The following is an 18781-nucleotide window of genomic DNA, read 5'->3' as shown; positions in this document are numbered from 1 at the left end:
ATCGTATCCATCCTTGTGTGAAGATCGTGATTCCATTCCGTGCAGATGCAAGAAAGACTAGTAAAAGCAGCCGGCCCGAGAAGTAAGCCACTGCCTGCCAGATACACTCCGTATGCTACCATCCACCAGAAAAGCAATCCCTTATTTCTTCTCGGTCTCCTCTTCGTCGCCGAATTGTGCACGGTGCTTGGCCTCAGCTCTCTCCATCTTACGCTCACGGGCAGCCTTGGTCTTCGCACGCTTGGCGTCCATCTCCTCCTTCAGGACTCTCTCGCGGGCCTTCTCAGCTTTGGCACGGTGGATCTGTTGAATCGTCAGCCTGTGAACCTCAATTCCCTCCTCCCAGTATGTCAACTTACGTGCTCAACCAATGCTCGCTTGTGCTTGAAGGTGTTACCCTTGCTCAAGTGGTAGAGCTCGTGGTAGAGGTGCTTGTCGATCTTGCCGCTGGCACGGTACTTGACGAGAAGACGACGGAGGACTCGGAGACGGCGCATCCAGACAACTTGGCTGTGAGAACATCAGAAGTTGCCCCTCAATCCTTCCATCCAAGATTGCAGCATACCTAGGCATGCGGGCGTCCGCGGTACCCTTTCTTTTTCCGAAACCACGGTGTCTACCGATTCTTCGGGCAGCTGTGAGATCGCGCGCGCGGGAACGGGAGTGCATGGTGACGGGTTTCTTGATGATAAGGCCATCTGCAACGAGCTTGCGGATGGTTTGGCGGGAGTTGGCGTTCGATATCTCGCTGGTCTCATTGGGATCGAGCCAAATCTTGCGCTTTCCGCAGCCGACGACTGAGGCCGCCAGGCGCTTTTGGGTGGTGAGGTTGACCCTATCGTAAGAAGAGAATGTCAGCATCTGCTATTGAGGGGTCTATGACGCATCTCGAGATTGAGCGGGACGTGGCATTGGAGTATCTAAAGGACCCCGATTCGTAATGGCATACGCGGAGATGGATGTGCTTACATCTTGACAGTGGCGTTGTTGTCGTCGGTGGATGGTCGTCGTGGTTGTCGTTGACGAGGGATATTTTGTCGTGAGGAGTTATAGCGTTCCGCTCGCTTGAATTTCCGAAACCCGATTTGTGTGATGATCACGTGCTAGCTCCCGAGCTTATGTAAGCAAGCTGAAGTCGAAAAGTGACCAACAGGTCATAGTGGGACTTGACGTCGCAAACTTCAAGGGCCTTTCCCTAAAGTGGGCGAAATAATTATGTCCCGCATCGAAAATGAAATTATTATTTATTTCTTTATGCATATTGATAGCTTCTTAACAAAAAATTGATGTTCTGTTAGACTACGATAATACGGATCTATTGATTTAGTTTTTAATACTTTAATATCATTGGTTATCGTATTATTCGGATTCCAATATATTATTATTTGATAAAAGATTCGCTTGATTTGCTAGATTCGTATCGTTAAAATCGGTAAAAAGCGTTAAAACTTTTATTTCTGTCAATTCTACGCTTAACAGTGTAAATTAACATATGAAATCTTGATGTATCGATACTCTACGAGTATGCTAATTTAGTTATATAATTATTATTATTATAGCTTTAAATTTGTCTAAATGCAAGCGGATTAAATCTTTAAAAATTGATCAATAAACCTTTTGAAAATCTATATTTTCTTTTATTTCGAAGCCAACAACGTAAGTTAAAATATAAATCTCTTAGATATCGGCACTTTATGAATGTCTCGGTTTTATTTTATTATTTGTATTATTATAGCTTCAATATTCGTTGAGATGCACGCGATTGAAATCGTAAATTTTATTAAATTTTCGCTTGATATTGGTAGCATTTGACGCGGGACATACTACTAATTGTCTCGCTGGACATGATTGTTTTCGCCTACTTTAAGGGCCCTTAAAGTTGCGACTTCAAGTCCCACTATTAGGTGTAGGTACATAGCTTGGGAAGGGAAGAAAGGAGGAGAGAAAGACGCATAGGGCTTCTAATTTATTTGATCTTTGCAGAGTTTTATCATCTAAGGAAAAAGTCTCCTAGTCAGCCCAACGATGATCCAATCCAGCCTCATAAGATGAATAGTCTATCTGTTCTCTTGTCAAGAAGACACTTTTAAATCCGAAATTGTTGATGGGCATTCAAAGTGCCGTACCAAATCGCCGAATGCAACATGTACCCTCGTAGCCACGCAATGCAATGCAACAGCCGCTCTTGCTCTGCTAATAAACTTTTCTCATAAAGTCATTTCACTCATCAAATGCTCTCTCCCCGAGATCAACCTTTCCAACACTCCATATCTCTCTCTCATCATCCACTTCGTCATTTGACAATCCCAGTCCTCCCTGTCCACCCTCAGCCTCCTTCCGCTCTCGTGCCGTATTGCCAAGTCTTAATGCCACCCGCTTGAAGTAATCCTGCATGCTTCTCTTTTGATTTGCAGGCAAGTCTTGGGTAGAAATGTACTTCTCGAACACTTTGCTCTCGTCATCGACAACGTTGAAGAGAGCCATGAATGCTGCCTCAGCAGCTAGCTTGACGGGGATGACAGGATCTCGTACACTGGCGAACACAGGAAGCGTCAGTAGAGGCAAATGTGGTCGGATAACCTCCATGTGGTGGCGACAAATTGTGCGAATGACTACCAGGGAGAGACGGCGTGTGTCTACAGAGTTGCCAGGTTGGATCAGAGTCGCTAATGTTTCAAACAATGGTTTTAAGGTCTCGTAATCAGTGCTGCGGCTGTCCAAAAGAAGATACTTGCCTGCTGCAAGAACACAGTTGTCGGAGATGAAATTCTATGCACGTTAGTCGTGGAAATCAATTAGATAGAGCACGACTTACATTCCTGCTTGTCATACCTCGGCAGATGGCCGGAGGAAGGTCATCTGCAAAGGCAGTCTCGGTCAGAGAGGTCGGAGCTTCCAGAAGCACAGCGTTCAGAGCGAGAATAGACGATTGATTGAAGTGATTCGGCAATACCCGATTCTTGATGAGACTGGTGGCACTCTCTACAGGCACATTCTTGATCAGAGCACCAAGTAACTTGGCGTTGGTGATGCTCATTGAAACATCGCTGTCCTCAGAGTCCGTATCAATAAGACTGAGCACCGCACCTCTTGATGCCTCGCTCATATTAGCCCCTGCCTTGCTGATGACTTCGTAGAGTGCTTTCAGCATAGCATTGTGAACTCCGATATCCGAAGTTCTCGATCCGGTGACAAGTTCGGCTATCAATGGATCAATACGAGGTGTCAGTGTAATCAGAGTACCAAGGGCCTTCGCTGCTCTTGTTCTCAAGACCTCGCTCGATGTATCAGCCAATGATTTGGCAAACGTTCTTTGAAGTTGCGGCAAGAAAGGCTTAAGGAACGTCGGGATCTTTTCAAGCAGGTTGTTCAAGGTCAGCAGAATTGCAGCCTTGACATCGACTGAACGCTCAGACACAACACGAATGAGAGGTCCAGTGATCTGGGTAACAAATGGCTTTAGGGCTTCTCCACTTGTTCGATCAACGATATCAGAGATACCAAGAGCGGACTGAGTTCTTTGCTCGGGAGTACCATTCATCAGACCTTGCAAGAAGATGGGCAGAATAGCGTTGATACCCTTCGGTAACGAGAAGCCGGGAAGATTAGCACCTGCAACACCGACGTGTTGCAGAATTTGCCGAGTAGAATAGACCAGTGCCTCCATCTCCTCTTTCTTCAAGCGTTTGGTGAACTCTGATAGAGCAGTCCAAGCAGCCTTCACAACCTCATTATCGCTGTCGTCGAACGAGATAAGCAGCGCCCGAATGATATCTTGATTGTAGCGAGAGTAGTCCACTGTAGAGGAAGCGAAGAACTTGGCAAGATGGTAGTCAGTCGCAGCTCTGCGTCGGTGGTCGTCATGCTTCACCAATGCAAGTAAAACACTCATAGCAGTATTTAACCCATCAAACTCGTCAATAGATAGGACAACGGTGTCAAACGATGCGTTGAGGTCTGCAAGGAGATCCTCGTCTTTGCAAGAAACGATGTTGTCCATGAGAGAATTCAGGATACTTGACAGGCGTCGTGTCATAGCTGATCCAGCGACGGTAGATAGGGAAGCAAGCGCCTTGGCATTGAAGGACGATATTGGGGATGTGGTGAGCGTTGGTATCAAGTTTGGAAGGATTATGTTGGATCGAGTGGTCTCCGTGAGCAGCGTCAACAGAGCAGATAATGCGTTGTCGGCCTCGTCTTCGGTTCGTAATAGGTTCAAAAGATAAGGCAGGACCTGGTCCACAGCACGCTTGCCCAAGATTTGTTGCAACGAGTCGAAAGCTTCAGCTGCTGCTTCTCGGACATCCTCGTCCGAATCGGTCAAAGCCGTTCGCACGACTGAGATGAGGGTCTTTTCGTGATCCTCTAATGCATCTGGGGAGGCCGAAGAGATCAACTCGCGCAAAGCAATGCAGATACCTTGCTTAGCGTCTGTATCGGTGGATTTTTGCAGACCCTCTTCCAGAGTTGGTAGTAAGGTTGACAGGATACCATCACCAGCCTTTCGAATAAGCTCTCCAAGTGCATTACCCGCGATAACCTTCTGCTCCATGTTGGAACTGCCCAGTCTTCGGATGATGAGTTGTGACAATGTGGGGATAAGTTCCTTCAGTGTTCTTGGACTGGCAACAAGTGCCTATTCTGCGTGTTAGCTTCAAGTGATTCAAAGGTATCAAAATTATGATCCTAAGACACGATCCCGATACCAAGACACCAACAAAATAAAGGGGAAATATGCTAACCTTCCACACGTTCACAGCAGCAGTACGGACCAATCCAGAAGTATCGCAGCGACAGACATAGAGTGATGAGAGCACCTTGTTCCTCTTCTCTTCGCCGAGAACTTCCAGGAGTGACACTCCTGCTTCTTGTGCACCCTCTTCGATATCTTCAGCTTCATTCGTGGCGCTAATGCCGGTGAGATTGAATAGAAGATCACCAACCAGCTCGACAGAACTGAGACGAATTCTGTAGCTGTCATCAGCAAGACCACGCTCAAGTTCTGGAAGTAGAAGATCGATGGATTTCGTTGCAAAGTTCTTGACAAGCAGGCGTCCGGCGCGGAGGGAGATGTCGCGAATCGACTCAACTTCGTCTGCAAGACCAGACAGAATAGGAGGAATAATTCTGCTCAGGTAGCTGGCGAAGCTGTTTCCGAAACAGACGGGCAAGAAGATGAAAAGTGACATGAATCCCTCGCGAACGGAAGGCTTGGCGGAGGCAACGTTTTGAAGGATAGTGGGCAGTGTCTCCTCAAGACGTCCAGTTCCAAGACCTGCGAGTACTTCACTGAGAGCTTGGGCAGATCCAAGACGGTCTCCGGCACCAGTGTCTGACTTCAAAGTCTGCATAAGACCTGGAATCAGGTCTGGTAGCGCATCCTCGCCCAATTTCTCGATTAGAGAACCCAAAGCTTTGGACGCGGTAGCGCGAGTCGTAGGAACCGGGTCAACCACAGCGATCTTGAGACCTGCAACCAATATTGGCAGATGGGCGATAAGGTCTTTCCGTTCGGTTAGATGTGCCAAACTGCCAATGACTTGCGCAGATTTTCGCTTCGTCGCTGAGCGGTCTCCCAAACCTCTTTCTAAAATGCGAGCCACAAGGGCAAGAGATGGAGCGTCGAGGTAATGAATAAAAGACACTTTGATAAGGGCGTCCAAAGCATCATCGGTGTACTTGGTAGGATCACTCAGAGCTTTAAGAAGAACACTGACCAAGCCCTTGATTTCCGGGTTATTGATAACCTCACCGAAGCGTTTCAAACTCCTATTTGCCGCAAGTCGAACTTCCTTGTGACTGTCGTTCAGAACTCCAGTCAAAGGCGGGATGATCACGGGAAGACTTTGGGCGAGTTGTTGTGGGTCGAGGTAAGCCATGGCACCGAGAAGATCGCAGGCACCCTTCTTGCTTCTCCACTGCTGGTCATCAAGACCGTCCAGTAAAGTAGGTAGTATTCGCTTCACGCCGTACGAGCTCAGGCTGGCAAAGCAAGCTTTGGCAGCTGCCAGACAACCATCCCGAACGTCGGCACTGGCGTCACCAAAGCTCTGGAGCAGTTGAGGTACGATTTGAATGACGTAGGGCTCAAAGATACGCCCCAAGATAGTTGATAGAAGTTCATATGCAAGCAAGGCACCCTCGCGATGATTGACATCCTTCTTGTTTTCGATGCCACTCTTCAATGTTGACATGACTCTGAATTCTCTTAGAGCAGAGATTCCTTTACCATGCACAATTCCAGCAAGACCGTATGCTGCACCACGTCGACCAGCATACTTCTTAGAGTTGTATAGACGGTCGAGAACGTGTTGTACGTATTCGTGGGTATTGTCGCTCGATGCTCGAACGAGAGGTGGTAAGCATTCGGCAACTGCATACTGCACAGCTTCGGAGGGTGTACTCAGTGTATCTAACAACCTCTGGACAACCTTGGGGACGCGAGGGTCGCCTGACTTCAAATGCCGAGCTAGGGCACCATACATAATAATGACAGCTTCGTTCACTCGATCCGCGAATTCGGAACCTTTGTCCGGAGCTTCAAGAGTATGCTCAAAGGTCGTCATGAGAGCTTCGACCTTGTCTTTGCCATGAAGTGCGATGATGGTAACGGCAGCCTCGACCATCTCTTCCCTCACGTTGGGGTCTCGGTCGCCTAGAGGTCCTTGTTCAATCAGGAAACGTAAGAAGTCGTCCAGCAGGCTCTCCTCAAAAACTGACGCAAGCTCCTTGAAAGAAAGAGCGATACCATTTCTGGCCTCCCATGGGTCTGAAAGATCCGTTTTCTTGGGCATACCATACTCATCAAGCTGAGGAACACGGGGCTTTGCCAAATCCTGGTACCGAGACTCTAAACCTGACAGAACATCACGGAATGTCGATGGTTGCATCTTGACTGCCTCTGTTAAAGATCGCGCTGCGGCCCTTCTGAGTTGTTTATCCTTACTATCGAGATATCGCAGCATTCGGAACGGTTTGTCATCCGATATTGCAAAGTCACTCTCGTCCCATATCTCCTTCCCAATCTCAACATTCTCAGGGACATCGTCGTGGCATGCTAGCCAGATTTCCTCCGAGAAGTCCAATTCGCTCATGTCAATATCGGCGCTGATCGACTGCAAGACTGATGTTCGAACAGAAACCTGGGGAACAGTGGCACCTTGCGCAAGAATGGCGATCTCCTCGTTGGTGATATTTGGCGCCAGGCAACGGCAAAGGTCAGCCAAGCAATCCTTGACGATCTTGTAGTGCTGATTGTAGGTTTGCATGGAGAATATCAGGTTGGACAGAACTTCCTTACGCGGTACGAGAATGTCCGAGCAAGCATCCGTATGAAATGTGAGGAATTCTAGAGCGAGTACGAGCTGAGCTTCAGCATCGTCAGTTTCGCCAAAGCCACCCTTCTGGAGCACCAGAAAGACTAGCGGAAGGATGTACGTCAAGGAAACGGTATCAAAGGGACGTTGTTCTCCAGAGAATCGTAGGCGGTATAGGACTCGAGTGACGAGAGCACCTAGTGGTTCTTGGACGAGATTTTCTGGAAGGTGGGGAACATCTAATCCTCTCAGAGTTGCAATACCAATGAAGGGCCGTAGCACACCAATTCGACTTGGTAATCGTTCAGCACACAGAATGTACGCATCGGGAGCAGCATTTGCCGTCAGCAAGCCAGCGCCGGCAGTGATAATATTTACCAGGGCTTTTACTGCGGGACCCATCCACAGGCCTGCTTCTGTTGGGGGACCAATTGCCAAACTCCTGATGATGCCAATCCCACGCAAAAGTTTCGCTACAACATATCCGATCTCGAGACGGATGTCGGCTTCCTTCTTCAGTTGAGCCTTGACCTTCGCAGTTTCTTCCGGAGTAAGTTTTTTCTGTTGGCCCTTCTTTTGCGCGAGCTGCGACCTTAACTCTTCTTCCCACTTGAGGGTATCGTAGTCTTTGGTGTTTTTATTCGGAACATAACTTTGTGACTTTGAAGCGAGTACATCAACAAAAGCAGTACCCTCTTCGGTCCGGAAGATAGCCGCCTCGGTCGGGCCTACGCTGGCTAACTGGGATGGGTCAAGATCACGTTCAATGAGGCTTACAATCCGAGATGTCATTACGTCGGGTGCAACGAACGCCAACTCAGCAGCTGCGTTGAATGCTGCAATTTTGACCTTCTCGGATCGTTCAAGATTTTCCTGCTTGGCAATTAGTTGACAGGCTTCATGAAAGCTACTAGCTTAACTTACCGATTCGCTGAAGCTGGTGCAATCGAGAATCTGCTGCAGCAAAGCATCTCCTGACTCTCGCGCCAAATCTCCAGGGTCGACGTCGACTCGCAGACAAAGCTCAATCCAACTAACTTGCGGTAATAATTCTGGCCGCGAAAGAACCAACAAAGATATCATTTGTTGTCTCCGAACTTCGGAAACAATTTGGCTACCTAGTATGGTCAGATCTGCTGCTGAGAGGCAGATCGACTTGACGACTACATGTAGATATTCATTGTCGGTCTTCGCAGCTGCGGCAGCTGTGTCTTTATCTCCCGATTCAACGGAATTTCGCCACTTCCAGAGTCCATGAACAACTATCGAAGAAATGCGCGCGGGATCTCGGATATAGAGCTGTGACAACATACCCGAAGCAGCTTTTCGGGTTCGGGGTTTGATGCTAGATGAACAAACACAGAATATCGTAGCTTGAGACCAGGCAGCTGCTACTGCGGAATCTGACTCAACGCCAGCAAGACCTTTCGATACCGAGGATAGAGCTCGAATGAACCACTTGAAATCATCGTCGCTGGAGAGCTTGGCATAGATACGCTGATTTAGTAAGTATGATGGCTTCGGCTCCACTGTCAGTGCATGCTGCTCAATTTGAGCCTTCTTAAGTGCCGTCTCTACTTTTACGTTCGAGCACAAATGGAGTCTTGAAGTCGAGATGGCTGTGAGGACGTATGCACTGGTAACTAGACCCGATTGTGCAGCTGCAAGTGGATTCGCAGTTACCTCTTGCCAGGTAGTCATCAATGCTGGTATTGTTGACTCTGCGAGTTTAGAGAACTTGAACTTCCAGGTATCTGCATCACTGGTAGACCAAAATAGTTCTCCAAGGCGGATAGCCCAGAGCTTTTTGACAGGCACCTTCTTATCGGAGAGCCCTTTGACAAAGGCATCGATCACTTGCTTGTCAATATCTAGGTCATTGAGGAGTCCCCAGATAACATAATGAAGAAGCGTCAAAGTCTCCGAGTGAAGAGCAGCTTCGTTGGCTTCTTTTCCGGCAATAACAGCCATTGCAGGGGCGACATGAGTTACTGTAACCTCCGAGGGAGGCAAAATGGTGAGCATATCGGCGTAATAAGCTCTCTGTTCAGCCGAAGCCAATTTGCCAGCTTTCAGAGGACTGAGGACTTCTTGAGCAATCTGAGTGATCAGATCCGTGTTATGGCACTTGAGGACCGCGGCTTTGAAAGCGGAGAAAGCGCCTTGGCGTACCGCAGCATTGGTAGACTTTGTATTAGCCAGTAGCGGCTTCAAAAGGCTGTTTCGAAGGACACCCGAGAGGTCAACAGAGTTCGGAATGGAACTGAAAAGCGGAGTGAGCAGATCATTCAGCACAACCTCAGGTGCACGAAGGAGGGCCTTCTCAAGAGCTGGAACGAGCAATTTCTCCACATCTTCTAAGGTTGTAAAAGCTTCAAAGAAGTCCCCCATAGCCTTGGATATGTAGTCTGGCAATGGAGTCCGTGACCCGATGATCTCTCGGATATAGAAAGTATAATATTCGGATGTCTTCGTTGACAGTACTTTCTTTGCCTCCGGTTTCCTCGAACACACCCCAGCAACGACTCCCAACATGACGGCGTTGGCAGATGGTTGTGATCCTTTAGAAGATAGCATGTGCACAGCTTCTTCGATAGCTTTTGTCCCAGCGTCACCCTTCGAGAAAACCTTACGCAAACCGCGTCTGGTGATAACGAGGGCCGTCTGCTTCAGATTGGATCGTATCGATTTGCCAAGACAAAGTTCAAGTACCCGGGCATTGCTTTCCATGAGCAGTAGCCCCCATTTCTCCCAGTATGTTGTGCCAGCACTCTCTTGCAGTAAAATGCTACACCATTCAACCAGGACAAATGCATTGCCGGGAGCAAGGCCCTGCTTTGTAGTCTCTATCTGGACGGCCTTGACAAATTCTAGCAGTACTTCGGGGGCACATCCCGAACTGAAAACAGCCCGTAGGCATTGCTGCACAGCTCTCCGGGAATTTCTGTCATGGTAGAAGGGATATGTAGTGAATAGAAGTTGCAGTAAGGGTAGAAAGAGTTGCTGGTTTATCTCTAGCACCAAATAAAATCAGCATATGATCTTTAGCAGTGACTTATACTAAAGGGCCTACCCTTATTCGAGAGCCTTTCTTCAAGGGCATGCAGGTTGCCCAGACGAGTGGTAGTAGAGGAGGAAGTCAATGCTGCCTTTGTGGCACCGAGATCCAGATCGACCCTGCTCATGCCGTTTACCTCCACCTCAGTCATTTTGAAGTCTCGGGACTATGGTCATGACCTGGGTTGAGAAGAAGGGCTTAAATTTTAGGAGTGGTGGTTGGATGCTGGTGGAGGTGCTTGTAGTGAATAATTGAATTGTGCAGTAAAAGTCGGGGTCCGCGTTGACGCGAATTTTAGCGACTACAAAACGTAAACGCGCGCATCAACAGCACCCCGCACCTGAGCTTTCACGACATACCGGTAGGTACATCAAGATTTGCGCTATGGTTGGGGGAAAGAAGAAAAAGAAGCCCGCGACAAATCCTGCGCGCGGTTTCGCAACTACATCTGTTGCTTCAAAGCCCAAAGCCGAAATTGCTGAGTCGGAAACGACAGCCACCGAGCACACTCTCGAGACGCAACAGACGGATCAGATATTGGCCGCGGAGAACCATACAGAAGCTCCGGTAGTACAAGAAAAGACCTTGACAGCGGAGGAATTCGAGAAACAACTCGAGGATTCAGAGCTCCAAATACTGGTCGAGAAACACTCTCAAAAATCCAAGAGAGATGCCCTCCGCCAGAAGACCAGGCTGGAGACCGATCGACGTGTATTGAGGAGTCAGGCCGAAAGTCTCAATACGAGAAAATGGCTGCCCACCGAGTTGATGGAGGAGATAATGGATTTGGTTAACGCGGAGGGGCGCTACACAGGACAGTCCAACGACTCGGGCAATGTCAAGCAGGCATCAGAGGAGGAGTTGATAATTCGTCTATGGACCTTACAGCAAGCTCTCACCGGTGCAGGATTTATTGAGGAGAAGGTATCCCAAGCTGTAAGGCATGTTTTGGATATATCGGACAAGATAGGCACAGGGAACAAGGACGCAATCTGGGGAATGGAGGAATCCTTAGACTGGCTTGCGCGCGAGTGCTCGAGAGAACAGCTTCCAGATTATGATAATTGGCATCGAAAAGCAGGAGCTTTGTCACGATCGCAAGCAGGTCAGAATTTCTGCACATGTTGTCCATGCCAATAACTAACGGTGTCCTAGAAACACCCACTGATAGTCCTCTGCCCTCCGGGACCACTACCCCTCGTATTGAGCCTGACACGAGACATATAGGCGGGCCTAACAACAGCACTTTGAGAGTAGAGAGCCAACGCACTCCCACCAAGAAGCAGGCTGCGTTGGATTACGACAGTGATATCGATCCAGATGACCTATTACCGGCCTATCTAGATGCTAAGACGAAGTTGTTTCTCAACCAGCCATCCGCGCCCAGAAAAGAAACTCCTCGCGGCAAAATTCGCAGCAAGGTTGCAAGTGCGCTGACAGCTGCAGGTAGCACAGATCCTGAGTCAGTAAAGTTGTTGAGGAAGATCAAGAAGATCGAGGATGATGTCTTATTCGACAAATATCTTGCGGATCAGCAGTGGGAGGCCAAGCGAATCGAGCTCGAGAAAGAAGCAGCGGCAGCTCGAAAACTGGGTGAAATTGGCTTGGAAAACAATGATTCGAATTCCCAAGGGTCACAAACTCTAGTCGATTCCGATGACGAAGTCAGTAAGGAAGCTGCGAAGATCGGAGCTGCATTGCTCGAAGAGGCCGGAAGTGATGATGATGATGTGCTAGCCGATCTGTTTGCGAGCCTGCCAGTCAATGAAGTGGATCCTCTTACTGGAAAGAGCACTACTGTGGTCAACGGCCCAAATGGTATCAAGGTCACTATTCGAGAATTTGGCAAATGGTCTGGGATTAATCCGACAAGAGTGCTCGAAGAGGCTTGCCGTGCTCGGTATGTTTGTACCACTTTACCTGCCTCCTGAAGATTGTTGTCCCTCAATACTAATGCATTCACAGCGATTCGTCTGTAAAATTAAACTTTACATTGATCTCTGACTCAAGCTTCTCGAATCGACATTCGCTCAGGATCATATGGTCCAAGGCACAGGACATCCCAGCATCAGTGGCACCATCCCCTGTGGACTACACCTCTTCCCCGAAGTCTCAAACCTTCACCATGATCTCTGTTTCTACTCCTGATTCCAAGCAGTCCGAGGCCTACATTGCTACTGTTGCATTGTTCCTACTGTTCAGCTCTTCCGCGAAAGAGGATAAGGTCTTTCTCCGTTTACCACCTGCGTGGAGAGATCTGTGGACAGAATTTGCAGAAACAAAGAAGGAAAAAGCAGACGAGACAGACCGGGCAAATATTCGTGTCTTTCGGGACATGGTCCGCGAGAAAAGAGACCAGGAATTAGAAGATGGTGTTCTCATTCAGGGAGCGTTCAGAAACCGCAATGCTTCTCGGGCTCCTGAAAATAGTGATGATTCTGGTACTGACAAGTCTAACAAGAGTCTGTTCGAACCAGAAGCTTACAAAAGAATTTGGTACGAAAAGAGCAACACTCAGAGCTATCAATTTATGCTGGTCAGTCCTTTCCTCTATTGATGAGGCGTCACTAACAGTACTTCAGAATTCGCGTATGCAACTACCCATGTGGGGCTTCAAGAATGAAGTGCTTGCCGCTATCGATCGAGAGCAAGTTGTTATCATCTGCGGAGAGACAGGATGCGGAAAGAGTACTCAGGTGCCATCCTTCATATTAGAACACCAACTTTCGCAAGGCAAGCCTTGCAAAATCTATTGCACAGAACCAAGACGTATATCGGCGATTTCCCTGGCTCGGCGTGTCAGCGAGGAGCTTGGAGAGCGTAAGAATGATCTCGGAACATCGCGATCTCTCGTTGGCTACGCGATCCGCCTTGAGTCAAACACTTCAAAAGAAACACGACTTGTATACGCAACTACGGGTATTGTTATGAGAATGCTTGAGGGGTCCAATGATCTCAAGGATATCACACATATTGTTCTCGACGAAGTCCACGAGCGTACCATCGACAGCGACTTCCTGTTGATTGTTCTACGAAAACTCCTCGTTAGGCGTAGAGATCTCAAGGTTGTACTGATGTCGGCCACAGTTGATGCTGAACGCTTCTCGAAGTATTTGGATGGTGCTCCGGTACTCACTGTCCCCGGGCGCACATTTCCTGTTACAGTCAAATACCTCGAGGATGCTGTAGAGTTGACTGGATACACCCTTGATAACACATATCAAGAAAAGTTCACGAACCTAGACGACGAGGACGAGGCTCATGCTATAGAGGCAAGCGTCACAGATGCGAATAAGGCAGAACATACGAAAGCTCTTAGGGGCTACAGTGGCAGAACAAAAAACACAATCTCGCAGCTGGACGAATATCAGATCGACTTCGAATTGGTCACCCAACTTCTCGCCAAAATTGCTTTGGACGACAAACTGCAAATTTTCAGCAAGGCTATATTAGTCTTTTTGCCAGGTATTGGAGAGATTCGCAGCCTCAACGATATGCTTATCGGCCATCCTGTGTTCGCTGCGAACTGGTATGTCTATCCGTTACATTCAACAATCGCGAGTGAGGATCAGGAAGCTGCCTTTCTTGTTCCTCCACCAGGTACTAGAAAAATTGTCCTCGCAACCAATATCGCTGAGACTGGTATTACTATTCCCGATGTAACTTGTGTTGTTGATACCGGAAAGCACCGAGAGATGCGATTTGATGAGAGAAAGCAACTCTCTAGACTCCTGGAAACATTCATCAGCAAAGCAAACGCTAAGCAAAGAAGGGGACGAGCTGGACGAGTGCAGGAGGGACTGTGTTTTCATCTTTTCACTAAGTATCGACACGACGAACTCATGGCCGACCAGCAGACCCCAGAGCTTCTTCGCTTGTCACTGCAGGATCTTGCCATTCGTGTGAAGATTTGTAAGCTTGGAGGCATTGAGGAGACGCTGTCTCAGGCCTTGGACCCGCCCTCTTCTAAGAATATTCGTCGGGCTGTTGATGCTCTGATAGATGTCAGAGCCCTGACTCCGGGGGAGGATCTCACACCTCTAGGCACTCAACTCGCAAGACTGCCCTTAGATGTGTTTCTTGGGAAGTTGGTTCTCTTCGGCAGCATTTTCAAGTGTCTCGATGCGTCGATTACCATCGCAGCTATACTGTCCTCGAAATCACCCTTCTCTGCACCGTTCGGAGCCCGAGCTCAGGCCGATACAGTACGACTGGCCTTCCGCAGAGGCGACTCAGATCTTCTCACTGTCTACAACGCGTATTTAGCTTGGAAGCGAGTTTGTGTCACCGGAAACAATGAGTATCAATTCTGCCGAAAGAATTTCCTCAGTCAGCAAACGTTACTGAATATTGAGGACCTCAAAGGCCAACTCGTGGTTTGTCTGGTTGACTCAGGCTTCTTACCATTGACGGGAGAGGAGCGTGCTGTATTGAATAGGTCGGCGTTCTACCTGCTAATTTTTGGAAATCGCTAACATGAATCAGAACTCGGTATTCCAATAGACGCCGTCAGTTCTTCGATATACCTCAACGAGCAAATGCTAATAGCGACAATGATCTCGTAACCAGCTCAGTCATTGCATGGAGTTTCTATCCAAAGCTGCTGATCAAAGACGGTCGAGGATTTCGTAACGTGGCCAACAATCAGTCTATCAGTCTGCACCCCACTTCTGTCAACAAAGGCCACCATGAGCTTAAATGGCTTTCGTACTACCATATCATGCAGGCAAAGCAGTAAGTTGGCCTCGGTAGTACTTCAGACATATTATTTATACAACACAGGTTCTACAACGCTCACGAAACAACCGCAGTCGAAGAATTTTCCATCGTTCTCCTATGTGGCGATGCTCGATGCGATGTAAATCCGTTCAATCCCTCTCACGAAGTTCATTACTAATTCAACACCAGATGTACGCCGGCGTCTTCATCCTCGATGGTAACCGCGCACGATTTGCTGTCTCTGACTGGAAGACAATGCTTGTAATCAAGACCTTAAGAGCGAAACTGCGTGAGATCTTGACGAGGTCGTTCAAGAGTCCTGGGAAGCAGCTTACGGGACAGCAGCAAAAATGGCTGGATGTTTGGCATAAGATCTTTTCGCAGGAGTTCAAGGAAAAGTAGAGGCGATGAGGCTACACTCGGAGTTATGGGCTGGGAGCGATAGAGTGAAGTGGGATGTGGCTATCATGAAGTAATGATGAGACGTGATCTTGATAGCATACAAAATCGAGATTTTGCCCACCTTCCACTTGGTGCTAAGTTTGGTGGGTGGTATTAGCGAGATGATTCATGGGATGCAGTCATCATGATTTAGTTAGTACCCTGATCATGGATAGCTTCTTCCTATGGGTTTACAAATCAGACCAGACTCGACCTCAATTTTACCTGTGATACCACCTGTAGAGCTCTATACCTGAGACTAACGAGGCCACTATAGCCTCAAAGGCTGACTGACTACCTAGTCTCTCCACAGGAGAAACAAAGGGGCGATTGAGGCACGGGCTTAGTCCCGTCAAATAGCTTTGCTTTCGGAAGGTACCTATTCGGTGAGGACACGGATCAAGAGAAGATTAATAATCAATTCTGTTGGTATACGAAGACATTGCACGATTGTATTCGACTTGGGGGGCGAACGACTAAGGATTAGAAGTAAAATAATCCGAAATACTTTTTTGAAGTTGGTGGGTTGCATTACGTGCCTCAATCGGCCACTTATTTCTCAGGTGGTGAGCTACCTAGGTAGGTACCTACCTACCTACCTAGTCCATCGGAGCTCGTATCTTATATCGGAGCTTTGGTTTCTCCGACCGCCGCCGAAATGACAACCTCCGGGAATTTTTTCAGCTGTAGATTTAGATGTCGTCACTACATAAGACGACGATAATAAAGCCAGAAGAAGAACCTCCTATCAAGTGATATCTTCGCCGCTACTCTCTCCTTGAGAGGGAATAGTCTTAATAAAGGACTGCGCGGAAACAGTCGACAAGAAAGGTGATGCGAGACTGTACTGCGTTGCATTTGTATCTTTTCTGACCTGGTCTACGTACTGCATACCGCCCTTGTTTTTTCTCGTTTGTACCAGAACTATTGTATTCGCAGATCTTGTAGCCTTTTTGTCCGTTTTTTTCTCTGTTGTACACTTTGCCAGGGTTCGTTTATGCAAGCCTGTCTCTCCAGTATAACGGTCAGCCCAAGTCTCAAAGCTTGGGAGTAGAGTTACTACTGTTCTTTCATCTTCAGCAGGAAGTAAATCGATCCAAGCAGATCCCAAAATCTCTGCAAAGCATGTATCAATGTTCTGCCTCATGGTAGTCAGCAACCGGTCTGCAGCTGGAGGGAGGAATCAGCCCATACTTTCCTGTTGTCTTCAGATGAAAGACACGAGCCGGTTACCCTCGAAAGCCGTCATTGAGTGTTTGATTTAGCTAAAATTTTGGCCGCGGTTCTAGCGTTATGCTCGGCAATCAACTTGTTCAGAGCGTTTTCTCCATCACTGCTGCTAGAAGCCAACATGCGCGCCGCAGCCTTTGCGTTTTGTTTGGCAATTCTCGCGTTGAGATCATCAGTTCTTCTTGCGTCGGCACTACCCTCGTGCGAGAGTTGTTCGCGAAGTCGGGATTTCTGGGTAGGATCGGCGTTGGCCTTAGGACCCTGTTCCGGTTCGTTGTGGGACGAGATACGCTGACTGGCAGAGGAGATGGTCTTGTTTTTGCCGAATGCCAAGGATCGTGTGAGGAATTGCGAGGCGTTATGCTGGTTGCCGGATGAGCTCTCGTTGCCAACTGAACTTGCGCGGGATCCTGATACCATGTTGGATGAAGCACGCTGGCTACTGGTGGAGCCTGGAGGACCGATACGATGACCGAAGGGATCGCTCTTCGCCTTCTTGCCATCTTCATCTTTGCTGCCGAAGGTTCTACCGGGCCCTGAGGGGGCAGTGGATGAGACAAGCTGCTTGCTCGAGGAGTCTAATCCATAGAGAGGAGGACCAGCTGGATCTCTGTCCTCGTTCTTCCCAAGGATCGAGGGCGATGAGGTAGCCGTCTCTGCTAGTTTTTGAATCCTCCCCTTCTCTTGCGCATTGTTGCGGAACAGTGCCCACGTTGGTGGCTTCTCGTCGGGGGCTGAACTCTCATAGAGCTCGCGACGTCCTTCCCATCCCCTATTTCTTAAAAGCTCGGCGACAAGAGGATCAATTTCCTCCCATTGAGAGCTCTCGCAATCATCCTTGGTTTCGTCTTCCATTGCGAGTGCGTGGTGCGAATGTTGCATGGTCCTGCAGATGATTAACGCGTAGTAATCCTCAGCCACGCTAGCAGCCAACTATCCGAAATCACATCCTATTATAACGATGAGTATTATTTCAGCGACTTTTGTACATAACAATCCATTTTCAGAAATGTCATGGCCATTGAGTAGCTGTAGAAGTCTACATCTGATATCATGCGATATGTAATATGTGCTGTGGTATAGGTCGGAAACTTTTTCAACAGTAGCTATCTTGCGCTCGATAATTACTCGAGATCTTGGATTGGATAGCAATCTCTCAAATACCCTCCTTCTATTGATTGATCTTCGGCTTCTGCAGCTTTTAAGTGTCGAGTTGTCTCTGAGGATAACACCAGCCTCGAATTGATAGAATAGGGTTGTCGTGGGTCTCAGCCTTATATTTTGTATTTAGGTCTATCAAACAATCAGAATTAAGCTTGGCGGTTTCAGCTAAGTATTTCTCCGAAGATCGAATTAATAGGTACCGGCTGATGTTGATTTTTTCTCGAAGTGTTGACCCTTAGTTTTGGTACGAAAAGTGGTTCTATGCATGAGCAGTTACCTAGTACTGTACCAAGGCGTGAGCTAGGCGCACAGACCCTCTCTTCTACCATTCTACCAAAGACTATTACCTATCTGGAGCGTATGGACGGAGTGCCCTATGGGTTAGCCTCCATGACGCTTCAATCGATTTCCAAAACACAGGGCCCGGTATCAAGCGACTCTCTAGAGCAGGCTGGAACTTGACTCAAGTTGGGGATGAAGCATGCAGCATATTGTAAGTAGCAGTATTGCATTTATCTACATGCGTAGACTCTAGCAATGGAAGGATGGACACTTCCCAAGCAGCTGTCGATAAAAAGATGTCGATTCTTCTTCAATTTGAGTCAGACCATTTTTACGAAACCAACGTTGGACCAAACGGGCCCTAGCAGCACCTGCCGGAGGAGACTGCACCTCCAGTCTCCAAACCCAAGACGTGCCTAGGTATTGCATTGTTAAGCTTCCCACTCATCTCGACTGGCACTCCAAGAATCCTGAAATGAAGCCAGCATACCCCCTGATTGGTATGAGAAGACATGAAATCAATTCCTGCTGCTCCTGGTGGTGCCGACGCCGATTTGGTTCTTTCCACGCC

The 18781-nt window shown here is 48.1% G+C and overlaps 4 protein-coding genes across 4 annotated transcripts; 1 reads left to right on the top strand and 3 right to left on the bottom strand.

Annotated features, from left to right (window-relative positions):
* Positions 1-141: 141 nt before the first annotated feature.
* L3040_005496 (60S ribosomal eL19 domain-containing protein) lies at positions 142-1158 on the bottom strand (the record flags this gene model as incomplete). Its single annotated transcript, XM_007295919.2, has 5 exons — positions 142-303; positions 360-510; positions 566-835; positions 970-1060; positions 1152-1158. The coding sequence occupies 5 exons, from the start codon at positions 1156-1158 to the stop codon at positions 142-144; spliced, it is 681 nt and encodes a 226-aa protein (XP_007295981.2).
* Positions 1159-2220: 1062 nt separating this feature from the next.
* On the bottom strand, positions 2221-10525 carry L3040_005495 (uncharacterized protein; the record flags this gene model as incomplete). Its single annotated transcript, XM_007295920.1, has 5 exons — positions 2221-2769; positions 2816-4636; positions 4743-8189; positions 8241-10330; positions 10390-10525. 5 exons carry the CDS (start codon positions 10523-10525, stop codon positions 2221-2223), a joined length of 8043 nt encoding a protein of 2680 aa, XP_007295982.1.
* A 233-nt stretch (positions 10526-10758) lies between these two features.
* L3040_005494 (uncharacterized protein) lies at positions 10759-15495 on the top strand (the record flags this gene model as incomplete). Its single annotated transcript, XM_007295921.1, has 7 exons — positions 10759-11479; positions 11530-12274; positions 12340-12910; positions 12957-14812; positions 14860-15108; positions 15157-15232; positions 15283-15495. The coding sequence occupies 7 exons, from the start codon at positions 10759-10761 to the stop codon at positions 15493-15495; spliced, it is 4431 nt and encodes a 1476-aa protein (XP_007295983.1).
* A 1284-nt stretch (positions 15496-16779) lies between these two features.
* L3040_005493 (uncharacterized protein) lies at positions 16780-17619 on the bottom strand (the record flags this gene model as incomplete). Its single annotated transcript, XM_007295922.1, has 1 exon — positions 16780-17619. The coding sequence occupies one exon, from the start codon at positions 17617-17619 to the stop codon at positions 16780-16782; it is 840 nt and encodes a 279-aa protein (XP_007295984.1).
* Positions 17620-18781: the final 1162 nt, after the last annotated feature.

Source organism: Drepanopeziza brunnea (genome assembly GCF_022702325.1).
Source record: "Drepanopeziza brunnea f. sp. 'multigermtubi' strain 214-2 chromosome Unknown ctg9, whole genome shotgun sequence".
Taxonomy (NCBI): domain Eukaryota; kingdom Fungi; phylum Ascomycota; class Leotiomycetes; order Helotiales; family Drepanopezizaceae; genus Drepanopeziza; species Drepanopeziza brunnea.
This window is presented reverse-complemented; position numbering and strand designations above follow the sequence as displayed.